The 19274-nt window shown below is 39.0% G+C and overlaps 1 protein-coding gene across 2 annotated transcripts in view; it reads left to right on the top strand.

Annotated features, from left to right (window-relative positions):
* CFAP54 (cilia and flagella associated protein 54) overlaps positions 1-19274 on the top strand; it is a 360575-nt gene that overhangs the window by 290687 nt on the left and 50614 nt on the right. For both annotated transcript variants that reach the window (XM_075856765.1, XM_075856766.1), the window contains exons 58-62: positions 7190-7348; positions 8510-8618; positions 9621-9741; positions 11234-11332; positions 18327-18468. In XM_075856765.1, the coding sequence (XP_075712880.1) occupies positions 7190-7348; positions 8510-8618; positions 9621-9741; positions 11234-11332; positions 18327-18468 (630 nt within the window). The remainder of the gene's footprint in view (positions 1-7189; positions 7349-8509; positions 8619-9620; positions 9742-11233; positions 11333-18326; positions 18469-19274) is intronic.

Here is a 19274-nt window from a genome sequence, read left to right on the forward strand (position 1 = left end):
TGTACAATGGCATAAGAGTCTTGATGGGTGGATTAAACTAACAGCATGTAAAATATTGAAGAAGCATCTTCGCCCTCTCAGGCCAGAACAGGATGTCTAAATATCAGATGCGAATGAGGTCACTAAGATCTCGTATAGATTGTCTAAATAATACATATTACATGATGACCTGCAAAGTTTACTGACAGTTGTAAAACATAACTAGAAATACAACAACATTTCACTTCCATGGTATACAATGTAATTCATGTTCTTTTACAAGTATGGAATATTTAACACATTCTGATTAATAGCTACTGCACTTCTGAAATATTGAAGAATAATTACATTAAAATGATGATTATCTTGTTGTCGTGTAATGAGTAATAGTGTGCTTCTTTCATTTGTTGCTATTTAATTAACAATCCTTCCATCGCTTTTTATGTCCGTCATCTCGAATGTGCATTTGGGCACCCTTCCAATGTTTTTGTTGGTGCCATATAATGTGGAATTAGTGCTTGCTTTATGTTACAGATTTGGACTCTTTAAAAACAATGTTTTGATTATTTATAAAGCTCATTACTATTATAATTATATATTTACTACAATGGTAATGTCATTTGGGAGTGAAGGGATCTGTATCTACATATGTAAGTTATGGCTTTGATTTAACCCCTTAAAGGAATAGTGTCGCCAGAAAAACATGTTTTTTTTTTTTTTTTTTTAATTAAACATTTAGTGTGTAGGTGATTAAACATTGTTCAAATTTTTTTTATTTTTTTCACGAGTCAGGAAACATTATAAATTGGATTCAATAGGATTCTAATTTATAGTATTTACCATTTCTGGTCACTAGATGGAGCCATTCCCAAAATTGCAGCATTGCATGTGGTAAAGCAACCACATAGCTTTTCTGCTGCAAAATTGGGTAAAAAGCCCTCGCTCTAGTGAGCTCTCAGCATCCCCCCCTCCTTTATCCTGGCTAGTGCCGGGATAAACGAGGGGTTTGAACGGTCTAACCTCCTACACTGTGTGTCGCCATTTTTTGAGCTAACACACAGTGTAGTAGGTTTACATACAGTAGTAAACACACACAAACACGAACATACATTGAAATCTCTTACCTGCTCCTGCCGCCGCGGCTCCCTCCGGCCTGTCCGCTCTGTCTGCTGCCGCTGGTCCAAGTGCACAAGTCCAGAAGCCGCGACCGGAAGTAGTAATATTACTGACCGGCCGCGACTTCCGGTCCACAGGAAAATGGCGCCGGACGGCGCCAATTTCAAATTGGACTGTGTGGGAGCGGCGCATGCGCAGTTCCCACACAGACGCCGTACACACAAGTGAATGGGACGGGAGCCGTTCGCAGTCCCTATGGGACTGTGGCTGCCGTATTCCATGTCTGTATGTGTCGTTAATCGACACACACAGAAATGGAACAAAAAATGGCAGCCCCCATAGGGAAGAAAAAGTGTAAAAATAAGAAAAAGTAAAACACAAACACACAAATAAATATAAACGTTTTTAATAAAGCACTAACATCTTGAACATATGAAAAAAATTTTTGTGATGACACTGTTCCTTTAAGGATGCAGCCTAGTTTGGGCCTTAAGGCTCAGAGCCCATTTTTCAAATCAGACATATTTCACTTTATGTGGTAATAGCATCGGAATGCTTAAACCTATCCAAGCGATTTTGAGATTGGTTTCTCGTGACACTTTGGGCTTCATGTTCGTGGTAAAATTTGGTCGATATATTCAGTCTTTATTTGTGAAAAATTGCAAAATTTTGAGAAAATTTACAAAAAATAGCATTTTTCAGAATTTAAATGCATCTGCTTGAAAAACAAACGGTTATACCACCCAAAATAGTTACTAGTTCACATTTTCCATATGTCTACTTTAGATTGGCATCGTTTTTTGAACATTATTTTATTTTTCTTGGACGTTACAAGGCTTAGAACATAAACAGCAATTTCTCATATTCTTAAGAAAATTTCAAAAGCCTTTTTTTGAAGGTACCAGTTCAGTTCTGAAGTGGATTTGAGGGGCCTATGTATTAGAAACCCCCATAAAACACCCCATTTTAAAAACTAGACCCCTCAAAGTATTCAAAACAGCATATAGAAAGTTTTTTTAACCCTTCAGGCATTTCACAGGAATTAAAGCAAAGTGGAAATGAAATTTGCAAATTTCATTTTTTCTGCTGAATTTCAATTTTATACAAATTTTTTCTGTAACAGAGAAGGTTTTACCAGAGAAATACTACTAAATATGTATTGTCCAGATTCTGCAGTTTTTAGAAATGTCCCACATGTGGGCCCTACTGCACTCGTGGACTAAAACACAAGCCCCAGAAGCAAAGAAGCACCTGGTGCATTTTGAGGCCTCTTTTTTATTAGAATATATTTTAGGCAGCATGCCAGGTTTGAAGAGGTGTTGAGGTATCAAAACAATGGAAACCCACCAGAAGTGACCCCATTTTGGAAATTACACCCCTCAAGGAATTCATTTATGGTTTTTGTTATCATTTTGACCGCACAGTTTTTTCACAGCACCTATTTGAATTGGGCTGTGAAATGAAAAAAATGATATTTTTTCCAATAAGATGTCATTTTTGATCAAAATTTCTTATTTTCACAAGGAACAACATACCCCATTTTGTTGCCCAATTTGTCCTTAGTGCGGCAATACCCCATTTGTGGTGATAAACTGCCGTTTGGGCCCATTGGAGGGCTCAGAATGAAAGGAGCGCTATGTGTTTGTTGGAGTCCAGATTTTGCTGGATTGGTTTTCGGGTGCCATGTCGCATTTGCAGAGGCCCAGAGGTATAAAAGCAATGGAAACCCACCAGAAGTGACCCTATTTTGGAAACTACACCCCTCAAGGAATTCATTTATGGTTTTTGTTATCATTTTGACCGCACAGTTTTTTCACAGCACCTATTTGAATTGGGCTGTGAATGAAAAAAATGATCTTTTTTCCAATAAGATGTCATTTTTGATCAAAATTTCTTATTTTCACAAGGAACAACATACCCCATTTTGTTGCCCAATTTGTCCTTAGTGCGGCAATACCCCATTTGTGGTGGTAAACTGCCGTTTGGGCCCATGGGAGGGCTCAGAAGGAAAGGACCACCATTTGGCCTACTGGAGCTTTTCTGGTGCTAAGTCATGTATGCAGAAGCCCCTGAGGTACCAGTACAGTTGAAACCCCCGAGAAGTGACCCCATTTTAAAAACTACACCCCTTAAGACATTCATCTAGAGGTGTAGTGAGCATTTTGACCCCACAGGTACTGTGTAAAAGATAATGCGCAGCAGATGGTGCAGAGTGAGATTTGCAATTTTATATATATATATGGCATGTCAGTGTCCGATATAGTGTGCCCAGCATGCGCCACCGGAGATATACACCCCTTAAATTGTAATGTGGGTTCTCCTGGGTACGGCAATACCCTACATGTGGCTGTTATCAGCTGCCTGGGCACACGGCAGGGCTTAGAAGGGAAGGACCACCATTTGGCCTACTGGAGCTTTTCTGGTGCTAAGTCATGTATGCAGAAGCCCCTGAGGTACCAGTACAGTTGAAACCCCCGAGAAGTGACCCCATTTTAAAAACTACACCCCTTAAGACATTCATCTAGAGGTGTAGTGAGCATTTTGACCCCACAGGTACTGTGTAAAAGATAATGCGCAGCAGATGGTGCAGTGTGAGATTTGCAATTTTATATATATATATGCCATTTCAGTGTCCAATATATTGTGCCCAGCATGCGCCACCGGAGATATACACCCCTTAAATTGTAATGTGGGTACTCCTGGGTACGGCAATACCCTACATGTGGCTGTTATCAGCTGCCTGGGCATACGGCAGGGCTCAGAAGGGAAAGATGAGGGGGATAAGCTGTGCGGAGTGCATCAGGGTAAATTAAAAATCAAGGGATGTATGATACATTTTAAAACAATCTTTTATACAGAGCCCTGGTTTTTCGGGACACGTGTCACATTGGTATATTGTGACTTTCCTTATCCCCCTCTTATAGCAGACTCTGCACCTCTTTTGACTCTTTCCCTTTCCACCGGTTTGGGGAACTTCTCCTGGAAAGTGTTGCCCTGGTACGATGCGTGTGGCCTCGCTTCCAGAAGTACTGGGTGCCCCCCCTTCCTGGTCCCTAAAGATTAGATCTTGAAATTCCAGGAAAGTTCCCCTCTGGCCTGCACATCGACGTAGCACGTACGCATTGTACAAAGCCATCTGTATGATGTGCCCGGCCAGCTTCTTATACCACACCGCATGGCGCTGTAGGGCTTCAGGACTTGATTTGACAAGTCCATCCCTCCCATGTACCTATTGTAGTCCAGGATGCAGTCTGGTTTGGGGGTGGCCTTTCCTTCATATATCCTAAATCTGTAGCTATACCCTGATGCACTCTCACAGCTTATACATCTTCACGCCATACCTTGCCCTCTTACCCGGCAGGTACTGGCGGAATTGAACCCTCCCTTTAAAATGTACCAGGGACTCATCAATAGAAATACACTTCTCGGGGGTGTATGCTTGGGAAAACCGGGCACTGAAACGGTCTAATAGGGGTCTCCGTTTATAAAAACGGTCAAAACTGGGGTCATCTCGGGGTGGGCACGGCTCATTATCAGTATAATGTAAGAAGCGAAGTATTGCCTCATTTATTTATTTTTTTAGGTTCCAGTTCAGTTCTGAAGTTGCTTTGAGGGGCCCATATATTAGAAACCCCTATCAAACACCCCATTTTAGAAACTAGACCCCTCAAAGTATTTACAACAGCATTTAGAACGTTTATGAACCCTTTAGGTGTTTCACAGAAATTTAGAGCAAAGTAGAGGTGAAATTTACTTTTTTTTTTTGTCAGAAAATCCTCTTTATACCATTTTTTTTATAACACAAAAGGATTTATCAGAGAAACGCAACTTAATACGTATTGCCCAGATTCTGCAGTTTAGAGAAATATCCCACATGTGGCCCTCGGGCGGTAATGGACTGAAGCACCGGCCTCCGAAGCAAAGGAGCACCTAGTGGATTTTGAGGCCTCTTTTTTATTAGGCACCATGTCCGGTTTGAAGAGGTCTTGTGGTGCCAAAACATTGGAAACCCCCCAAAAGTGACCCCAATTTGGAAACTAGACCCCTTGAGCAATCCATTGTAGTTTTCTTGGGGTGCATGCGGCTTTTTGATCTGTTTTTATTCTATTTTTAGGTGGCGTGGTGACTAAAAAACAGCAATTCTACTATTGTTTTTTTATTCTATTTTTTTTACAGCGTTCACCGTGCGCTATAAATGACATATTCACTTTATTCTGCGGGGCGATACGATTACGGCGATACCAGATGTTTATAGTTTTTTTTTATGTCTTATGGCGTTTGCACAATAAAATACTTGTTGTAAAAAATCATTTACTTTTTATGTTACCTTATTCTAAGAGCCAGAACGTTTTTATTTTTCAATCAATAAAGTTTTGCGAGGACTTATTTTTTGCATAACGAACTGTAGTTTCAATCAGTACCATTTTTCGGTACATGCGACTTTTTGATCTCTTTTTATTCCATTTTTTGGGAGGTGAAGTGACCAAACAATTGTTGTTGTGGTACGGTTTATTAATTATTTTTTTTACGGCGTTCACCGTGCGGGATAAATAACAAAATAATTTTGTAGTTCAGGCCGTTACGGACGCAGCGATACCAATTATGTATAGTTTATTTGTTTGTTTATATATTTTTATTAATAATAAATGACTGATAAGGTAAAAAGTGCGACTTTTACTTTTATTACTTTTAAAACTTTTATTTTCTTATTTTTACACAACTTTTTTTAACTTTTTTTTTACTTTATTACTTTGTCCCACTAGGGGACTTGAGGGCAGGAGGCCCTGATCGCTATTCTAATACACTGCACTACATGCATAGTGCAGTGTATTAGAGCTGTCAGCTACTCACTGACAGCAAGCATAGTGGGTCCTGACGTTGTCAGGACCCACTAGGCATCCGTCTATGGCATAGCCGGATGCCATTGTTTGGTGTCCGGTTGCCATAGTCACCATCGCCGGCCGCTATCGTGTAGCAGGCCGGCGATGGCGGATTAACCCCTAAGAAGCCGCGATCGCTATTGAACGCGGCTTCTGAGGGGTTAATCGGCGGGGGAGCTCCGCGATCGGTCCCGGCACATTGAGCAGTGATAGTCTGCTGTCGGAAACAGCAGCTATCACAGCTCATGAACGCGCGAACGGCGCCGTGTTTACTCCATGACATACTATTATGTCATGGAGCGCGAACGATGCACTTACCATGACATAATAGTATGTCCTGGAGCGTTAAGGGGTTAAAGGTTTTATGTAAATAAATCTTATTCATTGGGGAATTAAATGAAAAGTTGTGCAACTTTCTAACTTATTGGTGTTTCAATTGCTCGCCATTTTGAAGATCTCGGACTGCTGTCAATAAATGGAAACGTTCTTGTTTACTATCAGGGCTGTAAACCTGTTCCTATGTGTGCTGCTGGCATAGGCACACAGCTTTGGTACACTGTAGCAATCTGTGGACCTGTGTGAGAGACTCGTGAGTAGAACATATTTTCAATCTCTGAATGTTTTTGTTCACCAACTGCAAGTAGAGATCTTGAAAACAGCAAGGAGTATAAATACAAGGTATGTTACAAAGCTGCAAAACTTTTTATCTTATGATTTATGGGACAACCCCTGTTCATATGCCCAATTAAGGTACATGGACATCATTTTCTGGACTCCTCTCTATTACCCTCTCTATTAGAACATTAAACTGTTTGGTAATTTGATTTTTTTTTATTTTACTCATGTGTTAGCACGTTTCCGTTTTGTTGTGGAAGCCATTTTATTATTTTTTTAATTCTCAACAGGAAGTACAGACATATTGGTTGCAATTTTGAATTCGCCTATGGGTACTGTACAGTATATGTCTACTTTTTTTTTTTTATTGTTTTTTTTAAGAAAGCATACAGCAGAATTCAGAATTTCGCCTGTTTTCTTAATAGAGTTAGGCTACATTTACACGACTGTATTGTCTGTTGTGCAGGGGACATTTTCCTTCCTTTTTCTTTAGCCACTCCCATTTTTGTCTGAAAAAGAAAATATGACTATATGATTGCATCATTACATTATCACAGCAAACCCCTGCAATAACAATGATAAATTATTCTTTTCTACAGGACGTATAATAACTCTCCAAGCAAATTCCTCTTCTGCATTATCTGTTAATCCATCTAACATTTCGCCAAGTCTTAATCTGTTCAACATGGCATTAGGACTATGCCAATTGTCTGCATTTCAACAAAGAGACTTGGAAGCTGAGTTGCTTTTTCTAAAAGGTATTAGAACTATTTAATGGATACGTCAATTACAAATTTTAAGCCATTTAGTTTACAAGTTCAGGAAACTTCTGTGACTGTTCTAATCATCTGCACATGCTGTAGAAAAAAAAAGCCCCATTCAGATGTATGGAATTTATTTTTAGTCACATAAACAACTACAAAATACCCACCACGTGTAAATATACCCTAGTAGATATTTCAGTGGTTGAAATAGCCAGTGTTATAATCCTATGAGCTATGACTGTCATTTTTATATTGGAACAAGGAAACATGAACAAAAATATCTTACAGATTTTCCTAATTTTTCTTGACCAAGTGTTAGTATACATTCAGTTCCGTATTGCAGTAACTTCTTGTTTAATCTCCAAATATAACTTCGCTCACTGATGGAATATTTTCGACAAACCTAGTATATTCACAAATGTGCAACTCCACAAATAGTAGTTTACTTCTTGTTTGTTTTGTTTTTTCAGTCTAAATAGGCCCAAAATTCTGTGCTGATAAGTTTCATGATATATCTTTATAGGGGTTGAAGCTCCGATTTTATGATGCAAGCTCCAAATCCCCTTTATCAACACAGAGTTTTAGACCTATTAACAATTTCTCACTGCCGATCTGTAAATATACTTCGCAGCCACTGATCTCCATGCAACTAGGGTATATTTTTACAATCCTAACTTAATGGAAGATTGCGCTGTTTGGGGGCACATGGCTCTTTTCTCAACTCCTATAGATTTGCAGGAGGTCACCTCTCAATTGACTTTTATAGGGCGAATGGCCAGGCCTCCGTTCTCCCAATAGATGAGGGTCCCAGATGTTGTACCTGCACATGTCAGCCATTCATGGCATATCCTGTGGACGGCATACCCCAGTAATAGCCCAACAAATAAAAAAAGTTATGGCAGTTTAACCACCAAGTCTGTTTAAGGTGTTAAAATAATGGTCAAGCAAATCATTAGCTATTTTAGTTTGAACATCTTAACACAAAAATAAATGTGATGTTTATTATGTAATCCATATACTGCCCATCATATAGTTTCGATTCCATGTGCCTAATTTTTGCTTAGAAAATGAAAAGAAAATAATTGAAAAAGCATTACACTACTTTTAGTTTACTCATAGTTTCCTGAAATCTGTATGGTTTATATACTTACATAGGTAAGACAGAATGCCTGATGTTTGTCTTAGGAGACCTTGAAAAGTCCTGCGCCATCAAATCTTTCTCAGATGCTATTAACATTAGCAGGGATAATGATCAAAACTTCAGGTAAGAGACATGCAGATTTACCAAGAAATATGTGTATGGTATAGAGCAGATTAGAGAATGGTGGCTTCACATATAGTTACAGTGGGAGAGATGTATAAAAATTAGTGCAAAGTTAAATAGGACCTGTCACTGGGTCTAATAAGTTGAACAGGTTAACTGACCTGAATAGTGCTGTCTCCCTGATTGCAGTGCTGTTCTTTTTTTTTTTTTTTTTCCTGGTCCCCCCAATTCCAGAGATATGGCCAACAGTTGTGTTGGCTCCCTCAATGCTAATTTGCTATAGTTGGCTAACAGAGTGGAGCTACCTTCCCTGCCTCTGATGCTGACCAATCAAAACTAGGTAGCTTATGGGTAGTTCACGCCCTGCTGGCTAACTACAGCAAATTAGCATATGGGGAGCCAACAAAACAGTGGGCTATAGCTCTGGAACGGGGGGTTCCAGGAGAAAAACACTGGAATTAGGGAGACAGCACTATATCGCTATTTAGGTCAGTAAACCAGTTCAACTTGTATGACCTAGTGACAGGTCCTCTTTAAAGGGGAGCAGGTGCACAGCAACCAAGTGCCAACATTATACAAATACATGGCATACCCTTCAGTACAGAGTTGGGGCATTCTACCATATCTGCAATCCTCAATTTGTAGTCCAATACCTGCATGTCATTGTTTCCAAACTCAGGTTGCCATAAGTTTAATTGTTTATGATCATGTTAATATATTTTATTTTATTAATGACTCAACTTGGCAACCCCTAACAGGGCATATGGGCATAAAAGATGGGTCCCCTGCTAGGGACTCCCTCTATTAGTCAGAACTTTGTGCCACTGCAAAAAACGTCTTCCACTGTGCCAGACTTACTGTGGTCATGTATTAAATGGTCGGCCATTTGCGGCCACTGCAGGATTGTTCCGTTGGGACAATCCCTTTAAGTACATAAGTTTGATATTATATTTATGCAATTAATTTACTAAATATATTTATGTGATTACCCTTTACCTACAGTTTAATGAGGAAATGTTATTTGGAGATCGCACTTGTCTACCTTCACATGTCCAGTTTGGATGCAAACAAAACAAATACTATAACCTTACATGCCCTGAAAACACCTACATCAAAGGGAAAGGTAATCCTAACATTTCTGTCAATTTCATTCTCTTTGAATAGTTAACATTATACAGTAAGATTTGTCTCAGTTCATTTTGTATATTTCTACAAAATAAGCTTGTGGAACTCCTGTATCGCAAAACATTTCTTTTCATAATGGAGAGTTTCATATCGTTATAGGACTGCTGTTAATTTTCTTTGTAATTTGATTTCAGATACTGTATTTGTACAGTATCTCAGTGGGGAACATGATTCAAATAGGCCATAGTCTATGAGAGCATGTTGTGTGGGGTATAGAAAAATGTGATTATAAAAATTGATGCAGACATAATGTAGAGCAATCAATAGGGAATCTCACGGTTGTTATGAGCAAGTATAGCTAATGAGGTATATTTAATTTTTACCAGTTTTATAAGCACAATATGGGGAATCAAATGATCTACGTCCGTTTCTGCTGTAAAAAAAAAATCGTCATTTGCACAAAAGTTGTCATTTATGCAAATATTTTGCAACCTTTTATCTTTTACGCTGCATATGCCACTTTAAAAAAAGTGTGTGGGGTTTATCGAGAGTAGACGAGGCCATCCGCAGCCTGACAAATTTACTAGAAATGACACCAGAAATTGACGTAAGTTAAAGCGGGAATTTACTGTAGATTTCACTTTGTGGCGCACAGATGTGCACCTCCTAATAAATTTGTGCATCTCACTCCTGCGGACTTTAGACTAAGACTCACATATGAAACGTCAGTCTTCGCAAATCTGTCCCAATGCGTATTACTAACATCACCTTGAACAGCATAAAGACTAAGTCATCTGTCCATTCTGCCTGCCTCCAGGCTCTAAACTCTTGAAAGAGGGTTCTTCAATAACAAGAAGCAACATGACATACCGCTAGTCTTGCTATATTTCAGCAGTTCTGACCCACTGATCAGCTATTTTGAGCGCCCTTCCTAGTAGTGTTCACTTTATTTGCTGGGGTCTTCATGGGGACCTGGATTTTTCAGACTATTTCCATGAGCGTGCCTAATTTTAATTTGGGGCAAATAGCCTGAGATCTGTGGCATGGGCCCCAGCTGCCCATGTCTACAGGCAGTAATGCTCTACATATTCACACTATAAGAGACACAAACTTTTACGCTCTTGATTTGAGCATTTAAAAGTGCATCTCTCTGTCCAGAAAATAAGGTTACTTATTCAGAGAATTTTAAAACCGCTGTATAGCAGTATGACTTTTTATGTCTTTGAGTTGGGAAATGATAAAAGTGGACTTTCAGAGTTCTAAAACATTGCAGTTCAAAACACTAACAAAAACTGCATGAGGAAAAACGCCATGGGAAGGCTGGCACAAAAGGTCAAAATGTTTGAAACTGAAGCCATTTACTATGTAAATAATTTTGTTTTATTTGCAGCAATAGCTTGTTAAAGTTAATGGGCTGATGAATAAAATGGTAAAATCTGAAAGACTAAATGTATTTTGTTTTAACAGAACATCTATCATTTTTTTTCTAGGTGGATAAAGTGATAGAAAAGGAAAGTGAAGGGAAAGCAGTGAGCCCATCGGAATTATACAGATTACTGGCATGGATTGCTGTTCGAGCAGCCACACAGGTTCTTGTCATACTTTTACGTTTTCTCTGTATTACTTTAAAGAAGACCTGTCGACTCTCCCAACATGTCTATTTTAGTACATTTTTTCATTCCCCATAAAATAACAGTTTGGAAAAATTGAACATGTTTTCTTAGAACTCTGTGTTTTGCTGTTCCTCCTAGAAATGTATGAATAAATTGACAACTGGGCGTTACCAATCCCCTTGTCAAAGGGGCGTGTCCCTACACATTCTCACAGTCCGCACTGGGTGGATAGTATCAGTCTTTGTAAGGACACTCCCCCAAGTGGTAACACCCAGTTGTCAATTTATTCATACATTTCTAGGAGGAATAACAGCGGAACGGGACAACGTAAAGTTATAGGAACAGAAGTTTCAGAATTCTTTTTTTATGGAGGATACAATTATTTTCTTAAAACAGACATGTCCGGAGAGGTGACAGGTCCTCTTTAACAATTGTCCGACACAGCAATACCTTGATAATAAAAACTTTACAGTCTTTGATTATGACTTCATGTATATGTTGGATAAATGGCAATAAGGTCTAATAAAATGTCAAGAACTTAATGTACAATGTTCAGTTCTGTCATATTATCCAAGATATCACCTATACACCTTTTATTTGTGTTGGACCTAGAACAAAAATGTAGTGATTTTATTTTCTGGTTTTAAGGGAAAGGATAAAAAAAAGGAAGGCATGTTCTTACCGATAACCTTCTGTATTCTCGTCTTCCCTAGAATTGATTAGGTACTTCTTACTTTTACAATATGCTCATTTAATCTGGCATATCTCACTAAACCACTTAGACTATATCAGTAAAACATCAGGAGTTCACTCGCATTTTTGTTTGTTAAATATTGCTGTTACTTATAGAACAGATTTACATTACACTTATACACAGTACAGATGTCACAGAGGTGAGTTTGTCACTTGTCACAACTTATCATGATGTCACAATATTTTATATTCTTCACATAAGACTGCAGTTAAAACTATTATACACCGTCGAGTCACATTATTATGACCACCAGCTAATATCCAGAGTAACCGCCGTGTGCAGCACGGACAGCAGCTAGACGGGCTGGAAGTGTCTCAATAGGGTGCTGGTAGGTTGTCTCCAGTATCTGGAGCCATGCTGGCTGCAGTGCATCCCACATTTGCTGGAGGGTGCGTGGGGGAGGATCCATAGAGGGAACAAGACGATGGAGGTGGACCCACAGATGCTCAATTGGTTTCAAGTCTGGCGAATTAGGGGGCCAAGTAAGTACTTGGAAGTCTTGGTCGTGCTCTTCTAACCACTATCGGACATTTGTAGCCGTGTGACATGTCTCATTGTCTTGCTGGAAGATTCCATCTGCCCCAGGGAAGACAAACCGCATGTATGGGTGGATGTGATCTGCAACGATGGATTCATACCAAAATCGGTTCAGAGTGCCTTCCACATGGATAAGTGGGGCCAGAGAATGCCTTGAAAAAATTCCCCAGACCGTAACGCTGCCGTCACCAGCTTGTGCTCTTCCAGCAATGGTGGCAGGGTGTATGTTCCCTGATGTTTCTCGCCTGACACACCAACGTCATCCATTCGATGAAACAGAAAACGTGACTCAACGGAGAAGGCAACCCTTTGGTCCATTTCCGATATTGCTGTGCAAATTAAAGCCTCTTTTTCCAATGCACCTTTGTTAGCATAGGAGCAGTGAATATCCGTCTGCTTCGGAACCCCATATGCAGTAGGGTTCGCTGAACTGTTGTTTTAGACACACGTCTGGTAGCCCCTTGGTTGATTTTCACGGTGAGCTGCTCCACTGTAGTGTGTACTTCGGCCCTCAAGCACCATCGTAGCAGACGTTCACCTCCCACATCAGTCGCACGTGGTGCTGCGCAGTTTCCACGTTGGTTATTCCCAATGGTGCCATTTGTCCACTTACCATATACTCTTACACCACAGCAGCACGTGAACAGTTCACAAACTGCGCTGTTTGAGTAATACTGCCACCCTTGACCCAAAAGACAATAATCATTCCTTTTTTGCAATTCTGATAAATCGCCCCTTTTACCCATGGCAACAACGAGTGATATGTGTTCAGACAGCCTATCACACACCTTGTATACCCACCAAGCCAGCCCACGACACGTCACATCCTTTATGGGCTACGCACTGCCGATGTTGAAAGGAGGAGGTGGTCATAAGAATGTGACTTGACTGTGTATTATTTATGAGCAATTTAGCCACACAAGTGTAAAGGCTTTGTTTTACACTTTGTCTGTGGTGCATGTTAGATGCATATGCTGGGAAAATCTCCCAAGGTTAACACCGATGTGCGTGCCCATTGACTTTAAAAGCTAAACATATGCCAAAAAGTATCTTTTTGGAATATGTACCTTTTTTTTTGTTTTTTTTTAAAACTGCGCGTAGTCAACTAGGCTTTTAAATACCAAGGAATTCAGCAAAAAAAACATTCCACACATTTTATTTTTATTTACAATGGGAGTCAATGACATACAGTTGCATACATCTAGAACATACGGTTGGTACCACATTTCAAACGTGGACATCGAGCATATGTCTCATCCGCAATGTGAGTTTTAAATGATAAATTAGCTCTTTCACATATTTAGAGATTGAAAGCAAGCATGTGAAGTGTTGTTAAATATTCAAACACATCAATTTTGTTATACTATCTGTGTCCTTCCTTACCTACCTCTTTCCATCCATCCTGTTTTTTATTATATATAGGTTTTCTCCACATTGTCTTGTCTTCTGTTTGGATCTTTAGTTTTATCAATAATGTGTTTATGATTTCTGTAGCATTATCTATCCATCTTGTTGCTGCTTTTCCCCCCCTATTTTACAGCTCTTCTGGCTTTCTTTTTTCTTTTTCCAAGAATTCTGGTCTTCCTATCATGTCAGATATAAGATTTCTGTAGTCTGGCATTTTCTGTTTCTTGGGGAAGGTTAGGCTTCATTAGCTAATAGATATGTTTTTGCTTTGCCATCAACAGTATTCTCAAAAGTCTTTGCCAAACACCAAAGGCATCAACACATTTCTTATGCTGCTACTTTTTTGCACATATTTTACTTCCATTCAGAGCTACAGAAACTGCCATAGCCTGGTTTAATTTGATCATTGTCTTTATAGAATCATTACAATAATATTAAAAACAACATTTGCAATTTTAATTATTTGCACCAAACATACGCCCTGTTCACATCTGCGTTCGCCATTCCGTTGCTCTGCTACTTTAGAAAAGCAGGACAATGAAAATGCCGGAAGCGCAGGTTCTGTTGAACAGCGGAGATAACCAGTGCATAACGGAACCCATTGACTTTAATATCTGTTTTACCGGAAACAATAGCGCAACATGCTGCGCTATTGTTAATTTTATTTGGTGGAATCTGCGACAGAGGCGCCTAACAGAGCATTCCATCGCAGATGTAAATTAGGCCTTATTTACATGTTATATACTTTTTTATTGTTTGCCTTTTGTTTCAATATTAATTTATTATATGCAGTAAAATAAAAACAACATTGGTATACTAAAAACAATTGAAAGACTATCAAAGATTGAAGAGGAGAAATCTATAGTTCATGAAGAGGTTAACATTTATTTCCATGTGGAAATTACAATACATTTGAGTCATAGAGTTAGTTAACTAACTCTTGCCTTACGAATCTTGCGTCTGACATGTTGGCCTTTGGCCCACATTTATTATGCAGTTGACACCAGTTTTGGGTGTATACTTCGCATAAAAAAGTTGCAATTCATGACGCGCAACAATTTTACATTGAAAAATTTTGAATTTTCTCATCTTGCGCTAAAATTCTAAAGTGACGGGGACGAGGAGATGTCGTTTTAGACTAATTTATCACGTATAAAGTCATTGCAGGCATAGTTTTTATTTCCTGACATAAGAAAATCCCATATGTGGAAAAATTATTAAGAGGCTCATTGTAATAAATTTGGCGCAAATCAAACCAACACAATACTCTACTTAGATTAGTGTAACATACGTAAATGTGGGCCATTGTGTTTCTAGCAGTAGTTTGACCTATGTCTTCCTCTTGGTAATATCTTATACATCTGACACATTTTACTCAGAGCAGAAAGTCTAGACTGGTGTATGAAACACCAGCCTTCGTAAATCTGCCCCTATGTGTCTTATTATTTGTGAGATTCCAAATAAAAGTTACTGTCCATGGTGCTGAAAATTCAGTGACTATATGCAGCTGTACAAGATGAGACATTTGCGGCCAGTTGATTGTTAAAAACGACTACCTCTACAGTAGCCGAGAATTTATTCCTTTTGCAACATGTAATAAATAGATTAATAAATTACATCATAAGTTTATGGCATTGTTTTCAGGCTACATAAGCTTATTTCATCCAGGTAGGGACAAGCCATGACCTTCTTATTGATTTCCAAGTAAAGTGTTTGTTATTTGGACAGTCAGATAAATGCATGTGAAGAGACAGTGAAGCTTTGCTTCAGAAAACATGCGGAGCTGAGCTAGACAAGGCACTCTCCTGGGAGCCAGCAAGAAAGATTGTCTGTTGTGAAGACATCTGCTTAGTTTGCAGTCATAGTGCTTTTTATAACATAAAAATAGTATTGTACTCGTATAAGGTGATACTACATAGATTTTCATGCGCGGATTCCATGTAATTTATTTTTAAATTCTCAGAATCTTTGAAAGTCATTTACATATTGCTGTACAGCTTGGAAAAGATTTTGTTATTTTTTTAATCTTTTTATTTCATGGAAACAAGTCTTTGAGATATTAGTCTGTTGGCAGTATAAGCAGCATCTGTTCGAGTACAGTGTCTCCTGGAAATTTTATGATCACACCAGATTTTATGGGTTGGCATAATATCCTATAATCAGATTTGTGAACATTACAGGGGAAAACCTGTTTTCTTTTTCACTATATCTAAACGTTATTTAGTGCTGTGGCACGCTAGGAATGGGAGCATTTGTCACCAGGAAGATTTCCGTCTTCACTGTGTTCTGTCCAATTTGATAGATAGCTGATGGAAATACCTGGTTCTTCTTTTCTTTAGCTGTGCATGGACTCTAATACTGTCCTTTCCTCACCTTTAGGTAAAAAAACAACTTGTATAAGATGTTTAATGATTTTGAATTTGTGAAATTTACAAATTAAGTTCCGTTTATTTAACATACGAAACTCCTCTTCATTCTTCAGTACTATCAATAATATTCCAAGTCCTAAAAATTGGCAAAATTCAACAGAATTCATCAGTCAATGTAGTCTTAACTTTAAATTGTGGTTCCTAATTTGAGTTGTAATATTTTGGATCATAAAGAAACAGATGAGAGCTAAACGTTCCTTTCCGTTTGGAATAATCAATCTTCTCGACTTGTCAGAGATAGTTAGGACAAAGCGGCACCCAGCGCTATTTGAAATGCCACAACCCATTGTCTTTTAGCTTGGAGATCTCCAGACTCACAAGCTAGTATTAACAACCCGCCTATGGGACTGTATTTAATGAAGCTATAATATGCCTTAAAGTGAATGTTCAACCTTTTTAACACAATGTTATTTTTAGGTCTAACATTTCATGATGATTCATTTCGTAATATATATGTATAGTGGTTGGATCTTCATTTTTGTGATAAAACGCTCCAAATTCCCTGCATAGACATTGAGTTAAATGATAAGATTCTGCCTACCTGCAGCCGCCAATAGGGGAGCGCTTAGATGTTTATTGCACACTGTTTAAACATTTCAATGAAAAAAAAATACAAATATTAAATGGTGGACATATACTTTAAATCTTACTGTAATCTGCTTTCAGTCCTCTTTCTCACTAAAATGTAGGGAATGCCTTTTTGTGCATACCCCTGCGTTATCCCCAGTTTTCCTGTAACGTGTATATAGCCATGTCTTTTTTTTAATTATATGTTTATACATTTGTTTTTATGTGTATTGAATGGAATATCAAAGCATTAAAAAGAAAACCAGTGTTTTTGGTTACCTAAGTGGTAAATAAAATGCATTGACTGAGTAAAAGGCAAAGGGGCAGATTTACTAATGTGTTTGCGTCTAGAATGTATTGAAAAATTAGCCACAACCTCTCGATACTGAAAAAAAAGTTCAGAAAGGGGATGGGGCTTAGCAGAAAGGGGATGGGGCTTAGCAGAAAGGGGATGGGGCTTAGCAGAAAGGGGATGGGGCTTAAAATCTGTCAAAATGCACCAAAGATCTGGCGCAAAATAAGCCAAATCAGAGGTGTTATAAGAAGGACAAAAGTGTCTAGCTAGATGCACCAAATTTATTTTAAAGCATGCACCACTGTGATATATTTGGTGCATCTACTGAATACCTGGTCTATGTTTGCACTGTCTAAAACTGACACCGCTTAGTAAATCTACCCCAAAGTTCTTGATGCCAACATCCAGTAAGCGACTAATTATTTTTTTAAAGAAGCCGCAGATTCTGCCAACAAGAGATTGATAAGAAATACTATTTAGCCTCAAAAAATATGTTAGGCTTTGTTCCATGGAGCTGTGTCTATATTGCTAGTGCCATGAATGATATGGGTCCAATGATCTTTGTGATTAAGCAAAGAAGAAATGATGAGATTGTACACAGCATGTACTATTAAAAAGACAGCAGAGGTATCACCACGGATACAGTCTTGATGAGAAGTAATGTTGGATTATAAAAACGATTGCTAACTAGAGACAGGAGTTACAGTCCCTGTCAGGAGAAAGATATTACCTTTCTTGTACACTGCCAGTAAATTGCTCTGGGCAGGAAAGTTCAGAAGCATTGTGAAATCTTAGCTTCTCCAGAAAGAACATTAACAAACAGAAAATTACCTGTCTATCGGGATGTCGTGCCGTGAACCTCCTCTGTAAATTCATTACTGCTTTTAGTTTATCTAGTAAAATAAGTTTTAATTTAGTTTACTAACTTTGACGTTTTAACTCTGCTATGTTGTCTTATACCTGTTTTTAATATGTGTACAGGTGGCTACAGCCATGTCAGCGTATAAACAGTTAATCGGAGAGAAGGATGTTACTGTGCAAACTACAAAGACCACATTGCACCAGCACATCCCAACATATGCTTGCATGGATCTTTTAGCAACTTACAAGAAGTACTTGCAAGGTAAGTACAAAGAGAGGTAAAGATATAACAAGGTGCTCACTCTTTATTTAAAACATGTCCAGAAAGAGAGCAATGGTAAAAACAGTTTAAAGAGTTAACCTTTGGATGAAGATACAAGGACAAGAATATGGTAGAGTGTACCAAATTTTTCACCATTGGCCTAGTATATTTTTTTGCTTTTATCAAGCACCTTATACATTAAGTGTATTTGCTGGTATGATTCTACCAGCAGTATTCGAGTTTGGACATTTAGAAATGGGATAGGATGGGGAAGAATAATATGTGCATCAGGGGCGTAACGAGGAAGCACTGGGCCCCATAGCAAACATTTGACTGGGCCCCCTCTTTCCTGGGTGCCACACACAGCCCCCCTGTAAATGGTCCCATACAGCCCCCTCCTGTAAATTGTGCCATACAGCCCCCCCTGTAGATTGTGCCATACAGCCCCCCCTTTAGATTGTGCCATACAGCCCCCCCTTTAGATTGTGCCATACAGCCCCCCCTTTAGATTGTGCCATACAGCCCCCCCTTTAGATTGTGCCATACAGCCCCCCCTTTAGATTGTGCCATACAGCCCCCCCTTAGATTGTGCCATACAGCCCCCCCTTTAGATTGTGCCATACAGCCCCCCCTTTAGATTGTGCCATACAGCCCCCCCTTTAGATTGTGCCATACAGCCCCCCCTTTAGATTGTGCCATACAGCCCCCCCTTTAGATTGTGCCATACAGCCCCCCTGTAGATTGTGCCATACAGCCCCCCCTGTAGATTGTGCCATACAGCCCCCCCTGTAGATTGTGCCATACAG

This window comes from Rhinoderma darwinii, chromosome 3 (assembly GCF_050947455.1).
Source record: "Rhinoderma darwinii isolate aRhiDar2 chromosome 3, aRhiDar2.hap1, whole genome shotgun sequence".
NCBI classification, from domain to species: Eukaryota; Metazoa; Chordata; class Amphibia; order Anura; family Rhinodermatidae; genus Rhinoderma; species Rhinoderma darwinii.